Genomic DNA, 22364 nt, shown 5'->3' with positions numbered 1-22364 from the left:
GGCCGTCTGGGTTACTCCTGCATCGGGTAAAGGTAAACCCAAGCGTGGAACTAGTTTTGCCCAAGGACCTGGGTGCACTTGATGGGTGATGCAGAAGGATGGAGAGGTCTGATGCGTGCCTCAGGGAGATTTGATTTTAGGTGAGAATAGCCAATGAACCAGACTGTCACATAACCCTGTTATTGCATTTAGTGCCTTGCAACATCCCCGTGCCACATCCAAAGCCTCCTCCTCCACTGACTGAGCCAACTCTGCCTCATTCCTCGGCCTTAATGACTGTCATGATAGATGGAACCCGAAGTTATGGACCAAATGAACGCAGCAAACATTGTGGAAGGATGGACCATACACTGAGGGAATGATATCTGTGAGACCTGGGAAAAAAGAGGGTGTGGTGATTCCTTAAGATATATTTAGAAACCTGATCATAACGTCAATGGTATGGAATAGGGGTGGAGACTGTCCTGGTTTTGACCAGGATGGAGTTAATTTTCATTGGAGTATTTCATACCATGTGATGTCATGCCCAGGTGAGTGGGTTGCTCTCTCCCTCTTGGCTTTCTGCTGGAGGTTTTCGGCAGCTGTCTGCTCCTCGGGCCGTGTTGCTGCTGGGTGGGGGCGGTTGCCACGCTCGGTAAAGCCAATGTTGCATTTTAACCGTTTTCTTTTTGAACTCACCATTGTTACTCTTGTTCTCTTGTTATATTTAGTAAATTCTTTCTTTTTATTCAACCCACAAATCCTCTTCTTTTGTCCCTCCCCTATCTTACCAGAGGGGGGAGGGGGAGGTGAAGGGCTGGCCACGTGGCGTCTGGCTGCCGCCTGAATTCAAACTGCCACAATAGGTATGTAAAATTACATATGTATTATTATAGTACATGGATTCTGTGATTTTGTTATTTTAATTATAATTTGCTCTAAGTCTGTGTGCCTCAAGTCACCTGGGATTGGAAAAAACTTTCTGTAATGAACACTGAGACTGCTGTTGAGAGTGTCCTGGCACCTTCCTTTGAAGCAGTGGGTATGGCTGATGATGACAGGGTGCTGTGTCTGGAGTCTTGTTCGGTCTGCTAGTTCCTATAGAACTTTTTCAATTATACGGAATATGAAATCCATGGTATAACCTCCGTAGTGTTGTGTAGCATTGTTCAAACCTCTCCCCATTACTAAGCATGAGATGACTTTTTAATCTGGTCAATTCTTAAAGTTATTCTTGATAGAAATTTTGTTCTATGGAAATAAGAAATTTTTTTCCATGCTCATTATAGTCTATGGGAGACTAAAAGCAGTGAAGCTTTTTCTATTTCTGATTAATACAATAGTGCTGTGGACCACAGGATAGTGGCCTTGAGGCTTTCTTTAGACCACTTCTACTTGGGGAAAAAGGAGAGCATCTCTGTAGGATGATTTAACTACACAGAGAGGGAAGAATAAGGAAGCAAAAGACATGTGAGAGAACTGATGGAAATAGATTAAGTGGAAGGGATGAGACTCTGAGGGTTTGAAGGGGAATGAGGAATGTGTTAAATCTGTGCTTTCACCAAAATTAAAGATGAAGCCAAGTGAGAAGGGAAGAATGCAATTCAGAACAGTGAATGAATGTAAATGAGAGAAAGGATTGAAGACAAGAGTTGAAGGACAATACAAAATGTAGGCTCAAAAAAGAAAAGATCACATGGGAAGGAAGGGAAATAAACCTAACCTTGACTGTAGTGAAATATTAACCAGACAGACAAGGAAGAAAAATGATTATTGGAGGAAAGGGAAAGGGCAAAGAATTTTATCTCACCCATCTGCAGACATCTACAATGCAGTCATTTAAATGGGAGCTGCCTGTCTAGAGTTGTTTATAGTCAATGGAGGGAAATAGGCTCTTTTAGGGTGTAATTCAGTTGATGTAGCACGGGTGGCCACCTCAGGAGGAGGGTGCATTTTGCTCTGGAAGAGCTCTTCACAGACAGAGAAGTGGATCTAAACGTATAGTGGCAGTGTTTATAGTGCAAGATGTCTGCATGTGAAGCCAGATAAGATGTATTTCCCCCAACAGGGGAGAAAAAACAGGTGTTCTGGAACAAACTCCTTTTGTATGGCTTTGCAGAAATGAGCATGAAGCGTTCTGAAGCAGCCCTGTAGGTCATCAGCATATAGGAATTTGTTCCTGTGTTGTGTGACATAAAAGCATATCTGACACAGCATCCGTCTGGCCCAGTATCCTGTGTGCTAAGTGCTTGTGGAAGGAGTATAGAGAACATGCTGTCCAAGCTCTGAAAGCCACTGGGCTTCCAGAGCTTGAGCTGCATCCCAAAACTATGATCTTTAACAGTCACCAGTGTACTGTCTGCCATGAGATTTTCTGATCCCTTTGGGAATCAGTTTATACTTCTGCCACATAACACATGCCCTCATTTAACTACATGTTGTGTGTTAAAAAAATAATTTTAAAAATGCCTTCCTTTGGATTGCTTTAAATTCCACTTCTCTTTGGCCTAAAGTTTCTAAACTAAAATAAGTTCAACTGTCTTCAGTGCCACCCCTTCACATGGGTGTCTTGTAGTTTTTATCCCCACTGGAGAGATGTCTACTGTTGATATATTCATATGTTCATTTGCTTGGCATATAAATTTGAGAGATCCCTTTCCTTTACCATGCTAGTATTTTACTGGCTGAATTCTAAATTCCTTGAATTTGCTCTGTTCCTAGGGTCATTTAGTTTAATACCCAATTTTTCTAATCATAAATGTGTCTGTGCTGCCAAAACTAGCCTTCATTTGAATGTTTAGAAATGTGTAGCACTGCATGCTTTATCCGTGTGTCAGCTTGGAAAGTTGCCAGGCCCATCGTCCGTGAAGGGGCTTCTGAGTATTTCATATACTTAGGGCTGTATTCTGCTTTCAGTGACGCCAGTGGATATTTTCCTATTGAGTTCAGTGACAGCAGCACTGGGTTAGAAAGAAGCATAACACTTGCCAGAGCTGGAACTGTGCTTTGAAATAAGTGACTTTAAAATCGAGGATCCCTCAAGTCAATCAGTGTCAGCATTTCCTGTTTGTGTTCCCTTACAGGAGAAGAAGATTTTTCAGATTCCCTGGATGCATGCTGCAAGACACGGGTGGGATGTTGAAAAAGATGCTCCCTTATTTAGAAACTGGGCAATTCACACAGGTATTGGAACTCTCTTGTAGGACGGATTGTCACACTGTTTTCCCTTTTAAAGTTACATTTTCCTTCTTTCTTGTGTTTTTACTCACACAGCGAGTAGATTTAAGTTTCTAGATTTGTGGGAGGATAAATGCTTTTTTCAAGGCCTGTGATACTTTCCAGCTTTATTGAAGTACCATAACTCATTTGCATGGAGGAACACAGTCAAACTTAATTGATTTGAACGTTAACAAGATTGGGTTCAAAATTGTCGGGAGTGGAGCACACTCAGCACTTTGTAGACTTGGGCCCTTAGGCTTTTTATGCCTTTCTGTGGTTTTGAGCCAGACATAATAAAGGTAAATGCTGTGCAAGCTTTTCCACATTGTTGTGGAGTCACATCTGATCTGCAGTGCCCTGGGTCTTTCTTGAGCAGAAACTGTTCATGATGAGTTCTAGAAATGTGCATGGGAATGAGATCACAACACTCTTCTGCAACCTCAGCTAATGTTTGAATGCTTGTCATGGGAACCGAAGGCTGATACCTTGAAGTTAACGTACACTGTTATTAATTAGCCTTAGGTTTTCAATCGCATGTTGTGTGTGCCTAACTTTCTGTTCTTGCTTAGGAAAGTACCAGTCAGGAGTAGATAAACCCGATCCAAAGACGTGGAAGGCAAACTTCCGTTGTGCTATGAACTCCCTGCCCGACATAGAAGAAGTGAAGGACAAAAGTATAAAGAAAGGAAACAATGCCTTCAGGGTGTACCGGATGCTGCCATTATCTGAAAGACCTTCCAAAAAAGGTAGAGGGGAGAGCTTGTTAATATGAAAATGGTGTTGGGGGCATTGTTATTATTTTGGGGCCCACAAACTGTGCCAGTTCTGCTTCTGCTGTGAAGCTGGATGTTTTTATCCAGATGTTCCCCAGAATTTAGGAATAGCTGTGTGGAAGATGGGCTACATTAGGTTATGAGAAAAAGCCACTTGGAGAGAGGATCAACAAGATGCAATGTGCCCAAACTGGTGATGTGTGTAAATTGTGTTAGTTCTGTTAAAGCTGATGGACTTGTGTTCAGATGTTAGTCCCAGGTCTCCTTCAGTCAAGGAAAATGATTAGGGGAATATTAGAAAACAATGCATTTAGCTCAGTAGGGCCCATTCAGAGTATAGTGGCAGACATTTTGTTATCTTTTTTCAAGGAAGGGTAGAAATAGAGTGGTGCTTTGTGTTGGAGCGTTATACTCTCTGCTCCAAACATTAAACCGTGAAACCACTTTGTTAGTTATGTAGCTACACTAGGCCATGAAAAACCAGCCCCCACGGCATGATAATGGTGAAATTGGAAACTTATGTTTGAATCCCCAATTTTAGGGATTAGGTCTCCCACCTGCCAGGAGAGGACCTAACCACCATGTCAATCTCATGAGTATTTGGTTTCTTATGGAGTAGAAACATAGGCTTCTTCATGTCCCTATGGCTTCGTTACTGGTTTATGGAGTAGACAATGGCTTCCTTAGTCCTCTGGTATCCTCTAGTGTCTAGAATTTTTGGACGAAAAGGTAACTGGCAAACCAAACGCACGGTGTTCCTCTAAGATCCAGTTCAGTTCACCTGTAGTTCAGTTTGCTATTTTCTTAAATTGAGAAGTGAAAGACACATCTTCAGTTTGAGGTCAGTGTGTTTGGAAATTAGGAACTCTGGCATTTTTGGTGCAGAGTCATACTATGAACAAGAGATCAATCTGCAAAAGGTAGCACATTGTCTTTGAAACTGTTGCCAGTGTCTTATCAGTGGTGTATTTTTTATGTTCATGCATATTTCCCAAAACCATAACCTGTCCCATTGTGGTAAATGCTGTAGGAACTAGAAAAGTTCATCATGAAAGCTGAGATTCTGGAGATGGGGACTGTAGCAGGAGAGGATTCTGTAGCTAGTCCAGTTACGGTAAAACTCTTGACATATTTTGGGCCCTGTGTATATTCTCACATGCCATTTCTGCATGGCACATGGCTAAATTTGTGTGTGAGTGAGAGCAAAAGAATTTGGCTGCTAACATTTCTAATTCTCAGTGCTATCTTGTAGTACAGATGGGAGAAATTCCTGGGACATGTCTGTGCAAACAGTGGGGCAGAGCTGAACTTGCACCAGCAAGTCTGAGCTTTTACATCAGGGTCCTGTCAGGTCAGAGCAGGGGCAGCAACACTGGGGTCTGCCAAGGCACACAACATATTGTGAGGGTCATGTGCTGTGTGTTTTTCTGGATTCTCAACTCCAGCATGATTGCATAAACCACTTTTGCATGAATTATAATAAATATTTCCCCCCTCAGGTTGTGACTGTTCAGAAAAGTATTTTTTGAAGTTTATTGTGATCTCTTTTCACGTTAAATCAATGAAAAATCTCCCTGATTCTATAGTTACAGTGAGAGTGTCACAGATGTGATGAGACATATATTTTGATTTTTTTCCCTTTAAGAGTATTTTTCTCCCCCTTCTTTTTTCAACAGACCTTATTGCTTTGTCACTCTTCCGTATTTATCACTTTGATATTTTCACCTTGATTTATTGACTGCAGTTGCTTTCGTTAGTCTCACCATGGTTCTTTTTTGTAGCCCTTAAATAAGAAAACACAAAGCCAGAGTGTTCAAGGTGAATTTTTGACTGCCTTGGCCTTAAGGGGGGTTTAAAATTAAGCAAAATGTGTTCTCCCTTCTTAGGAGATACTACCATTTTAAGGCATGTTCTGGGGCTATTTGTTGATAAATATAGAAAGTATAAAAAGATAACTCATGGCACACAGGAGTTCAAGAAATCTTCCTTCTGTTGTTGCAGGAAAAAAAACGAAGTCCGAGAAGGATGACAAATTCAAACAGATTAAGGTAAGAAGTGGCTGTTTAATAGTGTAAGAGCTTGTGAAAACAATCTGTTGCAATTTTTTTTAATAGCCCCAATAGTATATTGTGGTGGATATTTGCAAATCTCTCATGCTTGTGGTTTGGTTAAGTAGCTACAGTTACATGGGGTGTTTGTTGTTTTGTTTTTTTTTTAAAGTGAAGGCTGTTAGAGCCTTGACTGACGTCATCAGTTGACACAGGCCTGTGTTACAATGCCTGGAGGTTGGAAAACTGGCAGCCTCGGCAATACATTTGCCATTTGTTTGTCTGTGAAAGTAGAAGTACAGTAGTCATGGAAGGAATTTTTCTGAACAACAGAGCTACCTTTTGTTAGCAATTTCTGTGCATAAGACATTGGAAATTCATTGTTGTTTAGTCATGGGGAAGAAGTTCTGTTAGAGCTGCACCTTCTGCTCGTGTTTTGTCAGTTAAAGGACCTCAGTTGTAAAGCTCCTCAGTCAGTGCCTGAGATTTCTGCTTGTTCAGAGCATGGACCCAGACTGATGTTAGCTTTTCCTGCAAAGCATGGTGTTTCCTGGATTTTGCGCTTCTGCCAAGTGCTTCTTTGAGGTGGCCAGTATTACACGCCACCAGGATTTGATCTGCCTTTGATTTTATCAAAAAGCAAATCACAAAGGTTTCAGACTTTCAGCCTTCACCTAAAGTTGGTGTTCTTGTGTTGCACATAGCAGCCATGTCTGCAGCAAAAGGGCAGCTCAGTCGCCTGCTGCTTGCTTGTGAAGGGCTGTGCCACCCTCACCTGGGTACAGGTTTTGCACCTGCTGGCCAGGGAATGCTCTGGGCCAGGTGAACCCAGAGGCCTGGGAAAACTCCTCCATTGAAATGGGGTTTGGAAGGCAGACACTGTCCTGGAAGCTGTGACTTGTGGACTTACATGTCAGAATACTGTGATTTTTAAATTGTCTTAAAGGAACCACTTTTTAACCATCCTATCTGGATCATGCAGCCATGTGTGCTTGTTATAACATGACTCTGATGGTAGCATGTGTTCAGAGGGAGTCAGTAAACTCCTCTGGTCAGAACAGAGCAGCCTGTGGTACCTGCCAAAGCTGGCAGCAGTACTTTGTCATTCCCTTCCTTCACAATCTTTTAGTCAAAATATTATATGCCTGAAAAGCTGTAGAGGTGCTTGAACAATCCCATCCTGTCCATTAATATTAATCTCACAAATAGGCATTGCTGAGGGAGTCCCAGTGATGTCTGTCAGATTAGTACATGTGGCATTATGCCTGAGGAGTAGGTGCCGGCGGGGTAATGCTCACAGCTTTTGGGAGCATTTTCCTCCAGCTCAGTTGTCCTGAGCTGCACAGAAGCATTAGGCCAGGCATCACAGGAGCAATGAGCTGAATTGGCTATGCCTCCAGCACATACACCTACGAGCGATAACTATTACAAGCATATGGTTCACCAGCCACCAACTATGGTATGGCCACTTGGCTCTTGTAGGCTTTGAGCTGGGGCCAGGTAGTATTGCTGTCTGTTGTCCCTTATTCTGACAATTGCGTATACAAGCTGGCTTCCAGATATGCCTAGATTTTAAAATAGATGCTCCTTCCAGTCTTAGACTGACTATTGAATGTTGAATACTATAAGAGCAGAGAAGGGTGATGGATGAATTAGTGCAAATGTACATTTCTGAGCATTGAAAGCTGCTTATAATTGCTTTGCTTGGTGATGTGAATTCCTGAGATCTGAGATGCGTGTTTTGCATTGAATGCCTTGCAGTTACCCTGAAATCCTCTCTTTAGTGGAGGTGAGTGGGAGGCTGCTCCATGATCTGCCTGGTAGCTGCAGTGGGGTAATAGCAGAGCAAGCAGCTGAAGATCTGATTGCAGATCTACAAAGGGACTTCGGTGTACCGAGAGTCTCACATTGAGCCCTCCCACTGCTGGACGCTGTGGGCACCCACAGCAACTGCTGTTGGGGGTGACGAGCACTGTCAGACCTTGCTGAGTGCTCAGGGCATTCACTGCTTGTCCCCATGAATGTGAGACCTTGGCCTTACCAAATATCTGCTCTGCTCTAGGCAAGGGGGACTGCAAGCAGGTCTTCACCTTGCAGATAGGTCTCCTGCCACTGGGCTTTTGGGCAAACGGAGTCTCTCCCTTAAAAAATGATTTCTCAGCAATTGGAGGAAGCCATAAGTGTCTTGAGTAGCCTGGATAAAAATAGGCTCTTTCGTTTGAAACAAAGGACTGAACTGCCTGCCTGAGGCTTTATTTCTACCTTATCCTGGATGTAACCTTTTGACTGTGCATACACCTCCCCGTTGAGACATTTTTTAAATCTAAGTGACACCTTTCCCCATGCATTTAGCTTAGGCTAGACATCTGGACACTGAAAATTTAGGTGAGTTAACACCAACTGTGCCAGTGTCCAAGGCCCTTTGTGGATCTGGCACCATCACCTGAGTTCCATGATGCATGTTTGCTTCTGCAGCTCAAAAGGGGCTACTAAATAAAATTCTCTGTAACCAAGCCTCAGTAAAGCTGAGCAAGGTGCTGTACGTGCAGCATTCCCATGGGGGTTGCTGTATTTGCTGAAGCACTGCACAACACCAGAGGCTCAGGGCTCCAGTGTGTAGCCCTAACCTGTCTCTGCAGTCATGATCCTCAGTGGATCAATAGCAGCTAATTTTATGTTTTCCAGCTCTCCAGGTCTTTGACCTGTGGGTTGCCACAGCCGGTGTAAGTCTTCAAAGGCCATTAATGCTAACTTTGCACCCTTCTGATGTACACAGGGGTCTTGGGATAGAGTGTATATTTGCCTTGTTAATGGCTAAGAAGGTGTGGAAGTGACAGCTCTCTTTGAGTAAATCACAATCATAGCATGTGTCATCCACAAAAAACCTGGGACAGTGTGACAGGTAGTTTTTTGTCCTCGTGATAACAGTTCCTACAGTTAGTGCTGTGGGGGGCTGGCACCACAAGTCCACGGTTCACCTAGCCCTTGCTGAAATGCTTTAGAACAATGAAAATGAGCATGGTGTGACATCAAATCCAACCGGCAGCTCTGCACCTCTCTGCAGATGTCTCTGGGTCAGCAGCAAGGTAGAACTTCCCTCACATGGCCAGCCCAGAGTAGGAGCAGAAGACTTTAGACTTTGAAACTGATAACCCTGTAAGGGAACCAATACCAGGAAGGAGGTTGGACCTGTAGATAATGCTTTAAATGTGTTTATAGTTTTCTAAAGAAATCCTGAGTTTGTGGAATTAAACTTCTAGGTGTCTATTCTGAAGGGAGCTTTTTAGATTCCCACTCAAGTGTACCAGACCTAGAGAGATGCATCTTGTGGAAAGCTCAGTCTATGTAGAACAGGTGGTGTTTTCCCAACGCTATTGCCCTGTGGTAATGTTTATGATGTGATCTAAAAGGCTGTGTTTAGTGTAAACACTTAGGTTTGCTTTCAGGCTTGCTGCAGAGAAAAATTAAAGCTAGAATTTAGTAATTGCTGTACAGAAGCTAAGGCTTCTTTCAGAGAGCGCTAAGGCATACAGCATGTTTGGAAGGGAATGAGGATGAATATTAAATAGAGTACCATTTTAAATCAGTGTTTCTTCCTTGTTTGTTCCAAATGTTAATCTCTAGTAAATAGCAGACTAATTTTTTGGTCTCTGAAGGCTCACTCTAAATCTGAAAATTAAAAATAGCTTTTGTTTCAAAGCAAAAGATTTGGAAATGGAGTAGATTCTGGCTTCTTCTCAGAGAACCAAAATATTTGCTCTAAGATAGTGTCTAGCAGAGAGCAGGGGGTATATGGCAGGCAGAAGCAATATGATTTATTACCGTCTCAGATCAAAGAGATGAACTCAGTCCAGGCTCCTAAAATAAATCAAACCTGACCCAACTGTACTGTTTTCATTCTAGCAAGAGCCAGTTGAATCATCTTTTGAGATTAATGGGCTAAATGACGTCACTTCTGACTATTTCCTGTCCTCCACTATAAAAAATGAAGTTGACAGTACAGTGAACTTTGTAGGTAAGTACTCCTATGCTTTTCTTATATGCTAAGCATACAGGTGACTTCAAAAAACCTTTTGACTCTGCCAAACTCAGCTTCCCATCAGCATTTTCCACTTAAGAGAATGCCGAGGTTGTAGGCAGGTTGACCTATTTCTCACTAGCCCAAGCCACGTGAGGTCGTGGTTGCAGGTCAATCCCGCCACCTTGCAGAGAAAGCGAGCAGCACTGTGGCAGTGTGGTGCCTGTGAGAGTAAAGCACTTACAGACATGCTCAGGTGGCTTTTCCTGACATGAGCTTACTCCACAGGGTAGTCCTCAGCTGTGAGGAGACTGTAGCCAGTGTCTCATGGGAATTAAACTGCAGTCGGGTGGTAGTTTCCCATTGCTCAGAGCAGAGGTTTGTATAGCATAAAATTTTATTTGGGAGTTTAAACCTGCAGATGAAATGGAGGAACTTGGTTCTTTTTACTGGCATCTCAGTAGCAGTTTGTTCTTAACAGCACTGAGTTAACAACAAGGATCAGTGAAGAACTGGATTTAGAAACTGGTACATTAAGAATTAGCTGTCACCTCAGCATGTGAATAATTGGTTCTCAGTAGAATAATTGAGCTAGTCTTTGACAGCTCTTTTTTGGCTGAGGTTGTCACTGCAGCAAGGGCTCTTAGAAATGTGACCCATATACCATTTTGTCTAGAATTCCACTTTTATATATGATGAAAAAGTGTTTGAAAGATACGTTAGTCTTCTGCTGGGAGAGATGGCAGAAATTACATGCAGTGACTATTTTTGATGCCCATTTCTTAAGTCACAGGGCTTTGCATAGTCATTCTCCTCAAGTACTTCTGTGACTGAGGAGTCTGTTAGTATTTTTTCCTCTTTTTATGGCAGTCCATTTAATCAGCTGTTGCTTTGTAAGTGTTAGAACATGATTGTTGCTCCTCTATTACAGAGGGGTTTATAACTTGAAGGAACAGCCCTGTAGTGCTATTAATGCTTCCTGTTTACTGACTGACTCATAAACAAATCTGAAACACCCCAAGGCCAATATGCAGTCCCGTGAAAGAATGCACTTTTGCTTTGTTTTACAGTCTTAAAGTCAAACAGAGATCAATTAACAGCAGTCTTTGGAATGTACCTGGTGTTCCCCAAAATCCACCAACATCAGAGAGAGTAATTTTGCTGCAAACGTCTCAGTTTTCTACAGTGCAGTGTATCCTGAACTCCTGTTTGATTTTATGATGAGGTGAAATGCATGTTGCACATTAGAAGGTCTCAGTAATTTACAGGATAGGACCCATAGTTGTAACATCAACATCTAATGTCATGGAAACCAAGTAAAAGGTTCAGAGGAACAGACTGAATTTGCACCTTAAGGGCTTTATTTTTTCTCTGGACTCGTAGAATCTATTTTCAGGGGTAGGACAGCAAGTGCTCGGGTGGGTAACTTATCCAGTAACTCATCTAGTGTTGTTTAATTAATGACTTGTGAAATGTGCTGCTTATGCAGACTGTAGAGAGAAGTCCTTATTTAGGACTGCAAGCAGGATTGTGATGTAAAGTGGGTGAAAACAGTAAAATAGATCTGTTCTGCAGGAAGGAGGGAAGTCAGCTGGAGGGGAGGAAAGACAAACGGCACCTGCAGTGTTGCTGACATACGTGCAGCTCGCGGGAAATTTGTGGTGTATTGCCCAACTAAGCAGTAATTTTTGCTGTGCAAGTTAATCTCTCAGGGTGGGTAAGAATTCATCAGGTATTAAGGAGAGAGATAAAACACTGCAGATGGCCTGCTTGTATCCCGTCAGGGTTGCACAATACTGGTTTCTCCCAGACAAAAATTAACTCTGTGTGTGTGTGTGTGTGTGTGCTCTTCCCCCCCCCCCCCCCCTTCCCACCACTCAATAAAAAACTGCTTGTTTCAGAACCAGGAACGGTGAAATATAGTGGAAACGAAATATCTGGAACAAAATCTTACTAATTGTAGTGATTCAACTTTAAAAAAAAAAAAAAAAAAAAAAAATTATCCGGAATGTATGTAATTTTCTTTATGCTGAAATTATCTCATAAAATACACATTTAGGTTTGGGGGATTTTCCAGTGGTTACCTGGCACTTCACAAAGCAAAATGACACGCAACTTTTCCCTGAGAGAAAAACCTCTCGCTTTTCTTTTTCAAAAAGTTGTGTTCGAGCATTGTCTAAAGATAGAAGACAGGATATACATGTACGTTCATGTATATTTATCTTAGTTCATCCAGCAATAGATGCTATCTTTTGCCTTTTTTAAACTTAAGAATTAGAGTACTTAGGTCACTTAACAGAAGAATTTCAAGATATACTGTCTTTGATTGCCTACATGTTTTTCCTATCATGGGTCTTGAAAAAAATGTACTGTCTGAATTTCTAACAACATAGCACCACGTTTGTACAGAATTTGTCTGTATGAAGGTTGTTCCTTTTGAAGCTTTATGTTCCAGTGAAATAATATCTATAGTCCTTCCTTTTCTCTTGGACACCTGTGGATTCAGGTTAGCTATCCTCTAAGACAACTCCATCCCTGGGTGCTCTTCCCATCTAGCCTAGTGGCTTTCAGCTCCATGCTGGATAAATGCAGTTGTCATGTGTTCATACTGCTGGGATCGACAGGGAAGTTGTACAAGACAGAGGGAGCTGTCTCAAGCGACTCCAGAGAAGTGAGAATTGGGCTTTCACCATACTTTTGCTTTGCTCAGTAACTTCCTGGTACCTCGGTTTATTTCCCTGTTTCAAAAGGGTGTTGTGTAGCGCAATTGATGTCTGCAAAGCATTTCGTGACAGTTGCAAAGCATCTATGGTGCCTTCACTTTGTAGAAATAAAGAATGTTCCTTTGGTATTAAATATCACGTGCCTGGAGCAATAGGAAAACCCTCTGTTAATACCTAACCAGATTGTAGCTTTCTGTCACAGACCATGGGGATTACAGACTACAGGTACAACTGTGTTTTTCTGCGTACCATCATTGCAAGGATCAGTGAGAATAAGCATCTAATCAGAGGAGAAATTTTTCACAGATTCATATTGTGTATAAATCAGAGTCCCACCATGTTTTACATGACCATGTGGACAGTTTTCTACATGCCAGTTCTGGTCTTCTGGTACATCATGTACATGAGAGCACCCAGAGGCCATGGAATGTTGACAGCTTGCTGGGTAAGGATGCTTTCCTAGATTAGGAGAGATGGCTGTGTCTGTACGTCCTGGTGAGACCACGTTTCTGGGTGGAGGAGCATGGCAGTGGTCTTCCCTCAGAAAGCCTCTGGACAGCTGGTATGTCAAGGAGGGTTCAAGGATGTTACGTGTGAGAACCAGGGGAGAGTTAGGCATTTTCTGTTGTCACAAGTGAGTAAAAAAATGTCTCTGAACGTGATGGAAACTAAATAAATCATAGGTTTCCTTTAGAAGTCCCACCAAAAGCAGGTGGTGGGTGTGGAAGAAAGTGCTGAGACAGTATTGAAGACTCAGTCAAATACCAAGCAGGCTTCAAGGACAGGCTGTTGGAGATCCAGCAGGGCTGAGGTGTGCTGACTAATAAATTTTTTATTTCTAACTCCAAGTTGTAGGACAGCCGCACCTTGATGGCAGCAGTGAGGAGCAGGTGATAGTTGCCAATCCTCCTGACATTTGCCAGGTAGTAGAGGTGACAACAGAAAGCGATGAACAGCCCCTAAGCATGAGCCATCTGTATCCCCTACAGATCTCCCCCGTCTCATCCTATGCAGGTAAGCATTCTGGCATTTCTTTACACTCTCTTTTTTTGGAAATGTTTAGAAGACACTGGGGGAAAGGGGGCTCTTCCAGGGTAGCTGGCAAAGATCCAGAAGTGTCTGTTCAACTGCCTTCTACATGTTTAATGAAACTCAAAAACTCACAGTCCTCTACACATTTCACCTTGGCAAACAACTTGACGGATCTGAGGTTGGAAATGTAAGCTGCAGATTTTAGCCTGTGACTAATGGAAAAAGAACCTTTTTAGATGTAATACAGAGAGGTCTTTTCATCTTTTATTAGAGGGGCATTTTCAGTGGTACAAATGATGTGCTGCAAATACAGTGTGTGCCCTTTGCCCCCTGACTTACTAAACATTAAAGGTCTTCTCTGCTCTGTTTCCTCAGTGCCTAGCACAGTGGGCATGGAGTGCTAAGGGCTGCACTAATGGTGTATAATGTAGACGTGAAGCTGAGGGCCCTGGGGGACTAGATCTGTCTTGTTACACATACTCTGCAGGCTAGAACAGTCATGTAGCAACTGATAACAAGTGGTCCTGCAAGCAGCAGAGCTGTGGAGGTCTGGCTTCCAACGTCTGCGTCCCATCTGGATTGTCTTGATATCTAAAAAGGGGTGAGATAACAAGCTTTCCCTTGAGTCAGGGTGCTAATGGTTTCTCTGTTTTTGTCTGGCCCCTTATTTTCATAAAACTGGTAGGAAGTCAGGAGTCTTTGGCATTCATTTATCCCTTATCCAAGTCTGACAGTGTGTTCAGAAGTTGTTAGGGGAGAACAGACACAAATGCATACATGGGCATGCTATATAGAGTCACTACAATCACACAAGCCTTATTTCCGTAGGAAGCAGGGCAAAGCCACATTTGAAAGTAGAAAAAGTTTCAGATCCAGCGTGTCCTTCCTTTTTCAATGTGTTGCTAACTTGCAAGCCTCAAGAGACTACGTAGAAACACAAATGTCATCTTTTTAGGCAAACTTAAGTATTAATCATTCCCCTTGCAATTTATTATTTTACACATGGTTTTGCCTTTGACTCATTAGGCTGAAATTACTTCCAGAAACATTTTTATAAAATACGTATTTAGTAATTTTTATCTTTGTGTCTGAGTGAATAGTACAATGTTCTTTTGAACAGCCTCCAATGTTAGTCTCACACATGTTGATAAACGATTATGCTTCCCAACGTGTTTAGTCTGTAATGGCCAAAGCATTTAGAAGGGCTTTGCAAAGTGTAAGGCAGGGGGATGAGGGTTCTTTAACTTATTAGCAGCTGAGAGATGGGGCCTTTGAAACATTTGTCCTCTTTCCAAATGCTTCTTGCAGAACTTTTCCAGTCTCTGTGAACACGACAGTGATGCTTTCTTTTAACCTCAGCTATAGGATCTAAGTTCTTGGAATGCAAACAAAAGTCACTGTCTTGGTCTGGAAGTCATGGTGGTTGCTTGGGCTGGGACGATAGAGGGGGATGGTCTGGTGACAGCAGAACCACCCTGACATGAGCAAGTCATAAGCTGCCTCCCCTAAAGTCAGTGCAACAAGCCTGCATAAGGAAAATGAGGCGTGATTGAAGTACTTCTGTTATCCCCTTGTTGTCTTAGTATCCTGGTGGCCTTCAGCTGTCCTAATTTATAACAGAACCTGCTAGCCCATAACTCAGATAACACAGAGATAATTTCATGGCACTGACATGCTTTTGAATGCATCTCGAGGCAGCTCTTGATGATCCTGGTTACTCTAGCTAGAGGCCAGTAGGAAGTGCAGTACTGCAAAGGTCTGTCCTGGGACAGGTCCTGTTTAATATATCAGTGAGCAGAAGAATTGTTCACACACTTGTGAAGTTTGCATGTGACACCAAATAGGGGACACCAGTCGATATGATTGAGGGCAGGGCCACCATCCAGAGAGACCTGAAGAGACTGCAGAAATGGGCTGGCAGAAACCTTATGGAATTCAGCAAGGACAGATGCCACGTCCTGTGCCTGGGAAGAAAAAGCCCTTTGAAGCAATAGAGGCTGGGGCAGGTGGGATGGGGAGCAGCTCTGCTAAAAGGCGGGTGGACAGTGAGCTGAATGTGAGACAGCAGAGCCACCTGGCCACAGAGAAGGCCACCAGCTTTCGGAAGCATGGCCAGTAGATCTAGGTAAATTATTATCCCTCTCTACCCAGCACTAGTTACACTACTTCTGGAGTGTTGAGTCCAGTCTTGAACCTCCCCAGTCCAAGAAAGATACAGATAGATGGGAGCAAGTGAAGGAAAGGACTACCAGGATGATCAAGGGCTGGAGCACTCACTCTGTGTGTTGAGGGACTGGGGCTTGTTCAGCCTGGAGAGGAGATTGTTTTGAGGACCTCATAGCCACCTGCCCTTACCTGCAGGGATGTTATTGAGAAGGTGGAGCCAGACTATTCAAGTGGTGTGTGGTGGGAGGATGAGAAACAGCATAAATTCAAACAAGAGAACTCAGTCCAGCTGGATAGAAGAAAAAATGTCACCTTTTTCACCACAAGGACAGTCAGGCAGTGAAGCAGGATTCCTAGAAAGGTTGTGGTGCCTCCATCCTTGGAGGTTTTCAACACCTGACTGGATAAGGCCCTGAGCAACCAGATCCTGTCCTGTAGTTGGCCCTGCTTTTGAGCTAGAGGTTGGGCCTCCTGAGGTCCTTTACAGCCTAAATTGTTCTGTGAACCTCTGTTTATTTAAAGCATGCATTTGCCCTTGAGGGAGGAGTGAGGACAAGGGTCTGTGGTTTGTTAGAACCTTGAAACTTGGTGGACACTCTTGTGACTATTTCTGTCTTTGTCTTGCTCCACACAAACCTATACAGGAGAACCACAGGAGGTCTAGCCCTATGCTCATGGTTTTGCTGGGCAGAGCTGCCTGCTGTCAGGTGCTACAACTGAATGGCAGGAAAGAGTATGACTGTAACAGCTGTGCAGAAACAGTTAATTTAGCTCTTCTGAAACAAACAACAAAAAAAAGTAGCCTAAGGTATCAGCTGTCCTACATAAATCTGTTTTATTTCAAAAGCACCTCTACTTCTTTTCTGAGGTTACCAAGGCAAATAATGTGAGTGGCCCTTGCAAGTTTTCTCATATTTCCACTGATGTCCATGAAATCCATTTTTTTAATACCAAGGCTGTTGTCAGCCTCCTCTTGTGTTCAACATTGATTCAAATAACCTTCTTGATTGAAATAACTTCTTTAACTTTCCATGCCCGAGTGGCTAGTTTCCCTGGCTTTGCTAACTATAGTGCTATCTCTTGCTCAGCATTTTGTTATGTATAAACACCAAGGATGGATTCCTTTTTAGCTGCGTCACCCTTTTTTTGTTGCCGCATGTTTCTTCACGTCAAGGAATATCTGTTTCTTGTCTCTATGTGGATTCCTCCTATTGATTCTATCTCTGGACCATTTCTCCTTTGCACAGATTAATTTCTGCCTCTCCTCCCCCTAGTATTGCTTAATTAGCCAGCTTAATCATGTTGGCACATCTCTTTACCTGGGCTGGTGAATGAGAAGCCCTTCAGACTGTTAACCTCGCAGGGCTTCACAGTTAGATCTAATGTTTCAGACTGCCCCTCTGCTTGCTGCATGTTGTGGTAGAAACTCTGGTGTAGGGGAAGTGCTGGTTTTGGCAGTAGCAGTCTGGAATAGCTGAGCTGCCCGCTTCTTTGCCTCAGAAGGACTTTGGGTGCAGCTTAGATCTTGGGGTCTGGAAGAGTAATTCAGACTATGGGTTTAGAGCCCTCTGCCTAAACCTAATGCTTAGCCAAGCTTCAAGAGAAGGGCAAGGTGCTGCCAGGCTCTGAAGACGTGCCAGGGCATGATCCACAAGGCACAGTCTGCACATCCTTAGCACTCGTGTTGTGTCTGGTGCAGAGCACAGAGTTGCTCTCTGGGAAGGCAGGATTGTGCTTTATGGTCGCAGGGGTGCAGGGGCTGTGCAGAGCAGTCTGCATGGGCTAAAACGTGTAACACAGAGCAGAGAGTGGAAACTGGGACTTAAGAGCTCCCTTGCCTGCTACTCATCACATTGTTCCTTCAGCTCTGTAATTTCTGTCTTCCCATTGGTTTAGGGCGTGGACGAGCCCTCTCCGCTCAGCCCTGGTGGTGGGGTTGGAGAAAGACCTCTTCCAAATGCTGTTGGTAGCCTGATAGATGCCTAGGCTGATAGATGGCTCCCAGGAAACAAGACAGTGGTTCAAAACCCCACGAGCTGAGCGGGACCAGGCCTCTGCTTTTCTGGGTGAGGGTCTGGACACTGGGCAGCTGTGCAGAAGGAAGCAGTCATTGCTGTAGACCGATCCTAAAAGAGGGGTTTGTTCCCTGTCTCAGATGTATCTGAGGCACAGCACTCTCAACCAGCCTGTGGGCTAGGAGCCTGACCCTCAGACACTGGGAGACCTGTGCTCAGACAGATGGGAGCTTGAAAATACAGTCAAAATTCCTGGATTTCAGACTCTTCTGCAAGGGAGGGATGCAGTTGCAGGAGGATGGCTGTCCTGCTGGAGCTGCACCCCTGTGTTTGTGCTCTGGTTGAAGTGATGAGGGTGAGGGAGGCTGTGTGTGGTGGGGGAAGGCAATGGGGCTGGAGATAGTAGCATTGCTACTATTGGTGGGTGAAGGATTGAGAGACCGGGGCGGGGGGGGCCGGGGGGGGCTGGGCGCGGGTGGCAAAAGTGAAACAGGAGCAAAGTATAACAACAGTAATAAAGTGCCAGAAGTGACAGCATGCCCTTGAGGCGGCAGGCTGAGATAACAGTTCATGAGACAAAAACACACTTATCTCCTCTGGGGTGGAGTTGTTATTGCTTTTGCAGGGAGATAAAAATAAGGATTTGGACAGGACTTTGCTCTTTGCCAGGCCTGGAGCTGCCAGGAGAGGGCAAGAGAGAGGGGGCATTCTTCCCTCTGCCCAGAAAACACAAATCTACTTCTGCCCTCTCCATTGCTGTTTTTTCCAGGATATAGCCATGTTTACTGTGATAATCATGTGAATTTACCCCAGTTGTTCAGTGCAGCTGTGCTGTCTAGCCCTTGGATTGGTATTGCTGCGGCAAGGGTCCATGCTTCTCCATTGTTTCCTGGTTGTTTGGCTTGATTCTGTTTCTTTCCACTTGTTGAAAGCGAATCAGGCCTCTTGAGCTGGATTTTGCTACTGTAGACAGAATAGCATGAGTTTCATTTTTGTTTCTGTTTTGTTCAACAGAAAGTGAAACAACCGACAGTGTTCCAAGTGATGAAGAAAATGCAGAGGTAAGTGCTTTCTGAATTTTTCACACTTTGGAGTAAGGTCTCAAGAACAATGTCCTGAGGTATTCTTTCCCCTTCTCTGTTTGCAACTCTGTCTACCAGTAAAGAATTAATTTTAATAATAGCTGGGGGAGAAAAACAAACCAGGAAGGTTCAAGTAAGATAGACATTTGGATGATGGTCGCAGAATGAATATCTCTACAAGTTCTTTCCTCCTAATCTGTCCGAAGACAAGGAGATTAATTTGCGTGATAAGATGTTTGGGAGAACAATCAACAGTACCAACTAGTTTGTTAATGATGTATTGACATTGCTGGGTAGTGAGTATTTTATCTTGGTTGAAAGCATGCTTGCTTTGTTTTCTTAAATGGCACCTGAACTCATACAATTGGAGGAAATGCTTACACACATAATAGAAATGCTACTTGAATGTTTGAGGTATGGGAGGCAAAAAGCTTTCCCGAGCAGTCAGTTGGGTATTGCTGGGTGAAAGGAATCCATGGAGAAAATACCCACCCCACGAACATTTCCTGAGCTGCACCTATGAAAAAACAGCACTCACCTTCTCTTTTGGGGCTGCCATCAAGTGATGATGAGACCTTCCAATCTCCGTGAGTACTTAAGAGGCCAGGGGAAGCTCACTGAGGGCACTTAGATGTCCGGTGCTCCAGCTGCTTTTTGCAGAAGGCCTCTTGCAAATCTCTCCTCTGCTGTGCCCCCCAGAAAGCCCCCTGAATCCTCCTTCTTGGAGAACTGCAGGTTGTGCAGCCATATAATGGCATAGCTAGCTCTCTTGGTTTTGTCTCTCATGCCTTGGTTAGGGTGGAGCCTGTGTGTAGACTGCCAGTAATGACTCCCCAAACCTCCTTTGACAGAACACACCATTGTGGCATGTGTGATGGGGAAGGGACTGGATGCTCATCTCCTGGGTGAATCTCTTCCCTGTGATGGGGGACGCACCATCAAGTGACCGTGGTTTTCCCAGCAGCCTCACCTGTGTTGACAGTTTGGGTGGTGCTGCTTGAGAGGTCTTGGGTCTCTGTGCCTCCCTGTTGGCAGGAGGATGCTCTCTCTGATAACAGAGGAGACACTTCCATTTGGAGCTCTGAGTGTTCTCTTTGTTGTCTGTGTCCATTTTTATCTCTGGCATACTGGGAATAAAGCCTTTATTTCATCAGAAGAGTGGGCAGAGCCTCTTGAGTGCTGGAGAGCCACCTAGGTTTAGGCACACAACTTCAGAAAGGGAGAAATGGCTGAGAGCAAAGACAGTCAAAGCCAGCTGCTAGAGGCTCAGGCTTTTAGAGATGGGTTAATTTCTGTGCAATTTGTGGATATTTCTGTCTTCATCTTGTTACTTGGAGCACTTCACGAAGTTGCATTTGCTCATATAGTCTTCCCTCCTTTTTCCCCCTTTTCTAGGGACGACTTCATTGGCAGAAGAAAAACATTGAAGGCAAACAGTATCTCAGCAATCTGGGAATGAGGAACACTTCTCATATGCTTCCCAGCATGGCAACTTTTGTAGCCAACAAGCCTGACCTCCAAGTCACCATCAAAGAAGAAAGCTGCCCACTGCCTTACAACAGCTCCTGGCCCCCTTTCCCAGACATCCCTCTGCCACAAGTAGTGTCCACAGCCTCCACAAGCAGCAGCCGGCCGGACCGCGAGACACGGGCCAGCGTCATCAAGAAAACGTCAGACATCACCCAGTCAAGAGTCAAGAGCTGCTAAGCCTTTGACGGTGTGTTTTTTTGGCTTTGTTTTGTTTGGTTTTGTATTTTACATTTCTCTAGGAGAGGTTCATCCCTTGACGCACACAAGACAAATCTAAGGTAAAGCCTTGGCAATATAAAACATTGCTGTGTCCAACTCCAGTGCCGGAGTGTTTTTAACTCAGGACTCCAGCCGTCAGTACGTACACCTGAACCCAAGCGGATTTCCAAGGTTGCTATGTAGGAAAACAACCCAAGAACTTTGGCCCACTCGCAGGTTCCAGTGTTTCTTAAGAGGACCAACCGACCACAAGGGAAGTGGTGCTGCTGCGCTTCTTGCTGTCAAGGCTGTGATGGAACTGAAAGCCTCAGAATGGAAGAGAAAATGTGAACTAGCTGGAATATTTTTAAATAAAGAAAAATCTATTGTGAATATTGTACATAGTGCAGTACTAGCAACGTTGCAGTCTGCTTCTGCACCTTATTAAGAAAGCACTTACGAAAGGCCTTTTATTACCTTGCTCTACTTAATGGCACATTGAAGGTCCCACCCCACCTGTATTCTTTTCCAAGGCTATTCTTGCTAAAGTGTCTTTAAAGAATAGAGGAAAGGAAAGGAAGTTAAAACTTCCCATGTGGATTTCATATGTTTTAAGACTGCTTTTCTCATGTTTGTTTCTAATCTGCTATGCTTGAATGCCGCGTGGTACAATAGGAAAAGAAAAAAAAGAAACCTATTACAGAGATATTATGCAAATTCCCAGATTTAAAAAAAGAAGAAGAAGAAAAATACTCTAATTCTAACCAGAGCAAGCTTTTTTATTTTTTATACAGGGGAATATTTTATTCAAAGTAAAATTCTAAAGTGAATATAATTTTTTTTAATCTTTTCTACAGCAAATTTATAATTTTAAGATTCAGTCCTTGGTTATCAGCAGTTATTACATCCTTGTGGCACATTTTTTTTTTTTTAATTTTGTAAAGGTGAAATAGCTTTTATGAGCTCATGTAGCAATCAGATTATCCTGTGGATTGATAATAAATATGGTATATAGTTAAATTTTTAATAATCCTCTTGTTTGTCTCTCTCTTTTAATCTTTCAAAAGCCCCATATGGCATGGGTTTGATAGGTGAATATGACCTCTCGGAGTGAGCAATTAGCATGAGCCACCTTACAATTTCTGGAGTACCCATCTAGTGATGGGAAGTACTGTGCTTGAGGCATCTTGAGGAGGAAAGAGGAGCTAGAGTTTAAATGTGGTGTACTCAAGTTTGGCCTCAGGTGCAGAGGTGAGAAGTTGGGGCACCTCTTCTACTGTTATTCTGTGGTTCGGCTTTGAGCAAGTCACGTCATGGAAGGGAGCTTGTGAAAGTCCATCCCTCACCCAACACAGGCTCAGCTGTGCTTGCCCCATTCCTCAGATCTCTGTTTAGCTTGCTCCCAGTTTCTTTGTCCAGACAAATTTCTTTTTGCAGAGTTTCATGCGATAACTTCTTATTGGTGGAATGAATCGAAAGTCAAATATACATTCCCCAAGGCTTTCAGCCATCTACCAAATGATGGCAAGTTCTGATTCCTCTGGGTCTTTGAGGGAAGCTGTTGAGCATCTAATTAAGGGT

At 43.5% G+C, this 22364-nt stretch overlaps 1 protein-coding gene across 2 annotated transcripts in view; it reads left to right on the top strand.

Annotated features, from left to right (window-relative positions):
* Positions 1 to 21813, top strand: part of IRF2 (interferon regulatory factor 2) — a 49040-nt gene extending 27227 nt beyond the window's left edge. For both annotated transcript variants that reach the window (XM_074905810.1, XM_074905812.1), the window contains exons 4-10: positions 3063 to 3162; positions 3768 to 3944; positions 5973 to 6019; positions 9923 to 10034; positions 13610 to 13774; positions 18988 to 19034; positions 20451 to 21813. In XM_074905810.1, coding sequence (XP_074761911.1) covers positions 3063 to 3162; positions 3768 to 3944; positions 5973 to 6019; positions 9923 to 10034; positions 13610 to 13774; positions 18988 to 19034; positions 20451 to 20762 — 960 coding nt within the window. In that variant the 3' untranslated portion in view covers positions 20763 to 21813. The remainder of the gene's footprint in view (positions 1 to 3062; positions 3163 to 3767; positions 3945 to 5972; positions 6020 to 9922; positions 10035 to 13609; positions 13775 to 18987; positions 19035 to 20450) is intronic.
* Positions 21814 to 22364: the final 551 nt, after the last annotated feature.

This window comes from Athene noctua, chromosome 4 (genome assembly GCF_965140245.1).
Source record: "Athene noctua chromosome 4, bAthNoc1.hap1.1, whole genome shotgun sequence".
Lineage (NCBI taxonomy): Eukaryota > Metazoa > Chordata > Aves > Strigiformes > Strigidae > Athene > Athene noctua.
Note: the sequence above shows the minus strand (reverse complement) of the source record. Positions and strands in the feature narration are given on the sequence as shown.